The following is an 8,720-nucleotide window of genomic DNA, read 5'->3' as shown; positions in this document are numbered from 1 at the left end:
GAAATGCGTTAGAAGTAATGGGAAAGGCAAAATTAAGGTGGGTTTTGGGGGTGCAATAAGCTTATTAAATATCTCCTGAGGGTTGCAGGAGCCTCCTTTAGTAATGGGAAAGGCAAAATTAAGGTGGGTTTTGTGGGTGCAATAAGCTTATTAAATATCTCCTGAGGGTTACAGGGGCCTCCTTTAGTAATGGGGAAGGCAAAATTAAAGTGGGTTTTGTGGGTGCAATAAGCTTATTAAATATCTCCTGAGAGTTACAGGGGCCTCCTTTACACCATCCTGGACCCAATCTAGCACCAAAAAATGGACCCTCATTATAGCCTCATTATTTCACAAAATGAAGAAAACAAAACACAATACTATAAAATGTAAAGTGACAATTCACAAATAATGATCAATTTAACATTTAAAAAAAGTGGAAAAACACAAATTAAAAGAACACAATGAAATAAACTAAGATACCCTACCCCCACCCTAAATAAAAACACATCTTATATATTTTATTATTATTATTATTATTATTATTATTATTATTATATTTCCCCTAAGCAACCCAGTGTGTGAGAGTTTCACCAACACCAAGTTCACCAAAATGAGTCCTGTCACAGTCCTGCACACAATAAAAGATCACATCAGTGTACAAACACTTGGATAAACATGAATCATTCCTGCTCTGGAACTACAAGCTCCGGCAACACCTGCTTGAGGCTTACTGGTACTTGTAGTTCCATCTGCTCTATCTTCAATAATATCCAGAAGTTAATTCCAGTAAATATATAACTCTCGGCTCTGTAGCAGAAATGTTCTCATGTAATCATTAAACTGTACAACAGGGACACTTGGGTATATTATTCCATGGCCTTTAGCTGAGCTGTGCTGCTGGGATTTGTAGTATCAAGTTGCTCCTAATACCAAAGTCTTACCTGACACGCCTGTAACTATTCTATTCATCACCAATAAACCCAGAAAAGAAAATAAGATGAATGTATTAATCAGCGCACGTTTTAACTAAACAGAGGAATCTGAGTGCACAGCTCCAAGGTCATATGTATAAAGCAGTGAATGTGGCAAATATTCACTGCAGGTGAATCTGTCTGGTGCATGAGGTTTTTTTTATTAGAGTGAATGATTAACCACATGTGAATGTTTTGGGAATGTCACTTTTGCTGCTTTACAAATATGCCCCCACATGTGTTATACCTGTGCAAATATTTTCTTTAAAAAAAAGTGGCTTCTGAGTCATATGCTAAAAAAAAAAGATATATTTATTGACTCATATTCACAAATACTTTGTTTTTACTGAATAAATATGAAATAAATCCTTAAGCAGGCTATGGAGTTTCCAATTATCTTTGGAAAATAAGAGAGAGAGAGAGAGAGAGGGAGGGAGAGAGAGAGAGAGAGGGGGGTATATAATATGCAGTATAAATATACATTATATATATATTTACACACACACACATATTGGGATGATTTAACATGTCTACATCAAGCAATCAAATGAGAGTCTACAAAAGTCATAGAAAAATATGAAGTACATCAATAATCATTATTGACCGATCTCCTCCTTATTGAATACCTGAATTCTACCTCGGGAGGTCACTAGGCACTGGCACATCTTAAACTCCACAGGGACTATACGGGTCCACTATTTTACAAGCTAGCAAATCACCCTATCGAATAAAGATAACTTCTGGCCAGAAAACTGGTCTGACCAGTGATCAATCCTGGGCGTTATTTTATCGCACATGTGCGGCAAATGGACAAACCTGCCGCAGTAGTAAACTCAGCTCAGAGATTTGGGTCAGATGAGGTTTATATATCGGAAGAGATTGTGATCAGATGCATTTCAGGAAGGAGAATTATAGTCGGCTGTGGAGAGCATTGCATTGTGAAATCCCCCCCTACAGAGGTGGCGGTGATATTCTCACACCTGGGGGTGATCAAAGGGGAAAATACAGAAAGATGACCCCCACAGTGCTGCCAACTCTGTGCGGAACTTCTTGTGGCTGCAACACGTCTATCTCTAATAATATCATATAGGAATATGAAGAAAATTACCACTACATATTCCTTTGTGTCTTTTCAAAATCTTTGATCTTGATTTGACTAAATTTGATTTTGAAATTTACCTGAATAGCCAGAGATCATGCGGAGCCTCACACATACACTGAAATTGAGATTATTATGAAATTGAGAACTTAGATTATTGAACATTACAGAGCTCTGTATAACATAAACACATGATACTCTTTCCAATGTTTTAAAATTGAAACTGTGAAGTATTTTTTTTTTAATACAAGAAAGATAAATATATGGTTATATCTGAGATAAATAGAGATCTAGATAGATAGATCGATAAAAAGAAAGAAAGAAATATATTTTAGATATGTGTTCTTTATATTTATCGAGATCTCAATTTATCTCACAGAGATCAGTCTATAGCTATCAATCTCTCCATGTAACTCACATCGATCTATATATCCACACTCCACCCCCCTTTTTCTCTCTCTCTCTCTCTCTCTCTCTCTCTCTCTCTCTCTCTCTCTCTCTCTCTCTCTCTCCATTCATATCTCTACTGTTACATTCACATGCGGTATGTACAGATACTACTGTCTATGGTTACAGCAGGCTATCAATTAGTTAATGCCCTCGGGAGGTGTGACGTGTCCAGTCCATTCTGGGGAGGAGAGAGTCCCCTGTATTGGGAGAGGGGATATCTGGGGGCCATATAGTAGAACTGGTTTGCTCCCACTTTGATAAATATCAGCCTTCATCTCTCTCTTCCATCAATCTTGGACAGAACTGGGAGTTACAGAGCAGACACTCGCTGACATTGTATCATATTAGTGTCCAGTCCTTTGATGGAGTCCAGCTTCCTTTTCATCTCTCTATATATTTAATGTACACCCACTGCATGGCCCTATGGCGTGCAATCTGCGGATCAGTTAACCCCTAGTGTGCCTGGCTGTCCTCTGCTGGTCAGGTCACCCTGCCTCCCTTGTGCTGTGTATTAGGAGACGTCACTCAGCGGGGGCCCTATCCACTCTATCCTCCTTGCAGCCTACCCACTGCCGTCTCTGACTTCTTTCCTGCAGCCTCTCCATCCTGCATGTGCCTGCCTTGCCGGAGATCGGTGCGACCGGGCTTGTGTGTAGCACAAGCAGTGCGTGCAGTCCGGAGGAGGGAGCTGTGTGTAGCCGGGAGGAGCTGACTGTACTACCTGCCCTGCAGAATCTGGCCGATCCCAACTCTGGCACAGCACCCAGCGCAGCCTTCAGGCTTCACTGCCCAGCAAGAGCATTGGAACGCCATTAAATAATGGACTCATCAGTATGGAGGCGCCCCTGAATTATTTTACATCGATGGCACAACTTTGTTAAGTCGCAGTTGGGAATCGCCAAAAAAAAAGTGGCAGCTTGAAAACATCTTTCCATCGCCAGATTCGATCCGATCGTTCTGTCCTATGGTTGATTTCTAAATTTTCCGAGGCAAGGTGGAGCTCCCATCTGCACACCGATCCGAGTCCTTGCAGATGACAAGTCTGGGGGGTAGAGAGGAGAGGATGAGAGCGGAGATGTGATCGATGATCGGGGCTGGATCGTCCATTGTGTGCCAGGCTCCATGCTGCCCTCCCTGAGCAGGCAGGAGGAGGCTGATGATTATGTCAGTGCTGCTGGAGTCACCGTACAGTAGTCACCATGAAGGAGAAGTCTAAAAATGCGGCCAAGACCCGCAGGGAGAAGGAGAATGGGGAGTTCTATGAGCTGGCCAAACTACTACCACTACCATCCGCCATCACCTCCCAGCTGGACAAAGCCTCCATCATCCGGCTCACCACCAGCTACCTGAAAATGAGGGCTGTCTTTCCGGAGGGTGAGTGCTCTGCTAGTTCTGGGTGTCTGGGTGGATTGGAACAAAAAATTATTGCATATATATATATATACTGTATATTACTCAGCCTGATTTACCAAAGGTCTAGAAAGATACATTAAATGAGTGGACAGAAGTTGTCAGGCTAAAATGGATTCAGGTATCCGCAGCCCTCCGTTGAATCTAGAAATATAAGTAAAAAAATGACTTTTACCAACATGTATAAGTGTAAAACAGTTGAATTTTTATTATTTCATTTAAAAAAATTAAATTACATTTAAATATTTTTAAGGAATTATAAGAAAAAAATGACTTTTACCAACATGTAAAACAGTTGCATTTTATTATTTCATTAAAAAAAATTAAATTGCATTTAAATATTTTTATGGAAAGAATACAAATTCAAATTGATGTGTAATATGTCAATTATGGGTATCCTTAAAAGTATTATTTTTCTGTGTTTCTAAATTGGATCTAGCAAAGGAGCTGCGATTCGCTTCATTCTTCTCTTAATGAATAGAACGAAGATTCGCCTCAAATATCCAATTATGTGAAATGCAAATTCCCATTTACTCATTTCATCTGCATATAATTGGATATTCTAGTTACTGACTGAGTGAAGATTTTCAACTCCTTAAGTAAATCAGAATGTTTATTATTTTAAAGGTTTATAAACATACACACATGTTTATATAGAATAGCATGTTTATTGTTTTATTTTATATTTTTGTGATTTTAAGACTGATATATATTTTATTTTAACATAATTAATGTGTGGTCTAGGTATACAAATCAAGATTTTCCATCCGCTTTTCACTTTTACCAGCAAATTTATTAGCATCACAATGAGGATATCATTATATATATTATGTATAAGCACACTTGGACTCATTTACTAAAGGAGGGTGAATATTAACTTCACTTATCCAATCAAGTGTAGAAAAGATCTAAGGCTATACGTGTGTGTACAGTATAATCTGTTGCACCTTTACAATGTTTACATAAAAGTTACTTTGTGCCTAGATGCCAGTTTATGTAGGTAATGCTATTATTTTTTATTATTATGGAAAGCTAAGTTCATTTAAATTACTTCAATATATTTTATATAACCAGTATAACCTAGAAACTACGACCTATTAGGGACCTGCCTTTTATATAAGGAGCCTGCTTTTTGCATATAGAAAACTGGATGAGGACATGTTTTCCTTTTCTGTGAGAAGATCTGTGTTTAATAATATCTAACTGTTATCCATAATGTTATTCAGATCAGAAACGTTTAGGTTACAATAAAACTTCTTTCGGTTTCTGTTTTGTCACTGGGGGTTAATGGTGATAGAGAACGAGCTAAAGCTACCCAATGTTTTATGATAATTAAATGTGTATATTAGACAGAGAACAAGGGGGATCTAATGAGAAAAATGTATATAGACAGAGAACATGTGGAATCCTATGTTATAAATGTATTTAGGTAGAGAACAAGGGGGAACTAATGATTCAAATGTATATAGGCAGAGAACAAGAGGGATATGAAAAAAAATGTATGTATATATATATATATATGTAGAGGACATGAGGGATCCAATTATATAAATGTATATAGGGGGAGAACATGGGAGATCTAATGAGATGAATGTACTATAAACATGTGGAATTGAATGGAATAAATGTATATAGGTAGAAAACATTGGGGATCTAATGATACAAATGTATATAGGCAGAGAACATGGGAGATCTAATGATACAAATGTATATAGGGAGAGAACATGAGGGATCCAATTATATAAATGTATATAGGGGGAGAACATTTAAATTGCTTCAATATATTTTATATAACCAGTATAACCTAGAAACTACGACCTATTAGGGACCTGCCTTTTATATAAGGAGCCTGCTTTTTGCATGGGAGATCTAATGAGATGAATGTACTATAAACATGTGGAATTGAATGGAATAAATGTATATAGGTAGAAAACATTGGGGATCTAATGATACAAATGTATATAGGCAGAGAACATGGGAGATCTAATGATACAAATGTATATAGGGAGAGAACATGGGAGATCTATTGAGATAAATGTATATAGACAGAAGATATGTGGAGTCGAATGGTTTAAATGTATATAGGTAAATAACATAGGGGGATCTAATTATTTAAATATATACAGGCAGAGAACATGGGGGATCCATTTATATCAATGTATATATGGGGATCTAATTATACAAAGGTACAGCAGTATATTGGCACGGGACATGTGGAATCTAATGATATAAATGTATTTAGGCAGAGAACATGTGGGGTGTTGTGATATAAACGTATAGAAAGAAAACATGGGGTATCTACTAATGACATATATGTATAAAGACTGAGAATATCGGGGATAATTATATAACCGTAGAGACTATGGGGATCTACCGATATAAAAAGGCAGAGAATATAGGGAGATCTTATGATATGAAATGTATATAAACACAGGATATTGAGCATCTATTGATATAAATGTATCTAGACTGAGATCATGGGGGGATCTAATAATATAAATATCTACGACAGAACAAGGGGGATCTAATGTACATAGACAGATGATATAGGGGGAATGTAATGATTATAAATATATATAGCTAGTGAATTAAAGGGGGGGAGAGAGAGAAAGAGAGAGAGAGAGAGAGAGAGAGAGAGAGAGAGAGAGAGAGAGAGAACACGGGTATGTATAAAATATAAAGGCAGAGAATATGGAAGTCTAATATTATAAATGTATATGGGCAGATAACATGGGAGATCTAATTATTTAAATTTATAAAGATAGAGAACATGGAGCATCTGATTATATGAATATATAAAGACAAAAAACGTTTGGGATCTAATAATATAAATGTATGTACCGTAGTTAGAGAACATTGGGGGATCTAATGTTATACATGCGTATAGGAAGAGATCAAGGGGGATCTAATAATATACATGTGTAGTCAGAAAACATTGGGGGATCTTGAGAGAGAGAGAGAGAGAGAGAGAGAGAGAGAGAGAGAGAGAGAGAGAGAGAGAGAACACGGGGATGTATAAAATATAAAGGCAGAGAATATGGAAGTCTAATATTATAAATGTATATGGGCAGATAACATGGGAGATCTAATTATTTAAATTTATAAAGATAGAGAACATGGAGCATCTGATTATATGAATATATAAAGACAAAAAACGTTTGGGATCTAATAATATAAATGTATGTACCGTAGTTAGAGAACATTGGGGGATCTAATGTTATACATGCGTATAGGAAGAGATCAAGGGGGATCTAATAATATACATGTGTAGTCAGAAAACATTGGGGGATCTAATGATATACATGTGTATAGTCAGAGAAAATGAGGGATCTTATTATATAAATGTATATAGCTAGAGAACAAGGGGGATATAATGATATACATTTATGTAGTCAGAGAACAAGGGGGAATCTAATGCTATACATGTATGTAGTCAGAAAACATTGGGGGATCTAATGATATACATGTATGTAGGCAGGGATATGTGGGATCTAATGATATAAATGTATATAGACAGAGATCAAGGGGGTTCTAATGATATACATGCATTTAGGTAGTCAGAGAACATGGGGGATCTAATGATTTAAATGTATATAGGCAGAGAACAAGTGGGATGTAATGATATACATGGATGTAGTCAGAGAACAAGGGGGATCTAATGATATCAATATAGGCAGAGAAAATGGGAGATCTAATGATGTATGTATAGGCAAAGGATATGCGGGATAAATTTATATAGACAGAGAACAAGGGGGATCTAATTATATAAATATATACACAGAGAAAATGGGAGATCTAATGGTATACATGTATGTTGCCAGAGAACATGAGGGAACCTAATGGTGTTATTGTATAGGCTGGCACCTGGTATAACCAAAATCAAATTACTTACAATAATGACTATTAATCAGACAGATGTTTAAACATAAGCGAGTGAGATATTGCCCATAGGAGATGTTGGTATTTTTTAATCATTTGTAATTTAATGTTTGGTGTTCCTATCTTTCAGTTTAATTATCAACTGCGGCGATAATACAGCCTGCCACAGAGGGAATAGCAGGGCTGTGGTTTATTATTATAAAAGCAAATAGTTAATCAGTAGACAAAGGATTACTGCCATTTTAAACGACATGTCCCCTATGCATATGCAGGCAGAGCCCCTCCATGACATAGGGGGGGGGGGCAGAGAGAAGAGATGAGGGGGAATGATTCACTGATTCACATTGAAGGCTGGAGCTCCGGAACGAGCTGACCGGGTCTAGTTCAAGTCCAGGGCCAGATTAGTCACTATACCAACAATTACTACACCCTGCCAATGAGGTGTCATTATTCTGATAGGTGTGTGGATGGATATAGCTACACAAATATATACAGAGAGAGAAAGAACAGAAATTAATGTACAAAGAAAAAAAACCTGCACCATAGTTACCGCTATTTTTAAAAAGATATTGCTCACCTCTATGACAACACAAAATTGAATTCTGTATTGTAATAAAATAAGCCTTAACCATAGTTGACGAAAGATTAAAAAAAACACTTGTGTCTATGTATATATTAATCAGTGGTTTATATCTGTGAGAACACAAAGAGAATTGTGTTGAATAAAATAACTCTTTCATTCTCTAGTGTGTGTGTGTGTGTGTGTGTGTGTGTGTGTTTTTACACATACACACATAACACTATTTCCTTCTATACAACCTATTCAGAGAATATCTGCTGAATGACAAGAGGTTCCCTATATAGTGACTCCCTATAGAGCTGTATGCCTGCATCTCCCTTTAAATTACTGTAGATGTAAAGTATTCTTG

At 36.9% G+C, this 8,720-nt stretch overlaps 1 protein-coding gene across 1 annotated transcript in view; it reads left to right on the top strand.

The window, feature by feature from the left end:
* The first annotated feature begins 3,564 nt into the window (after positions 1 to 3,564).
* The window catches only part of SIM2 (single-minded family bHLH transcription factor 2), an 85,882-nt gene continuing 80,726 nt past the window's right edge, over positions 3,565 to 8,720 (top strand). Inside the window, exon 1 of the mRNA XM_018555155.1 lies at positions 3,565 to 3,876. Within this exon, the coding sequence (XP_018410657.1) occupies positions 3,702 to 3,876 (175 nt within the window). The 5' untranslated portion in view covers positions 3,565 to 3,701. The remainder of the gene's footprint in view (positions 3,877 to 8,720) is intronic.

The sequence above is a fragment of the Nanorana parkeri genome, unplaced genomic scaffold (assembly GCF_000935625.1).
Source record: "Nanorana parkeri isolate BGI_ZX_2015 unplaced genomic scaffold, ASM93562v1 scaffold186, whole genome shotgun sequence".
In the NCBI taxonomy this organism is placed as follows: domain Eukaryota; kingdom Metazoa; phylum Chordata; class Amphibia; order Anura; family Dicroglossidae; genus Nanorana; species Nanorana parkeri.
This window is presented reverse-complemented; position numbering and strand designations above follow the sequence as displayed.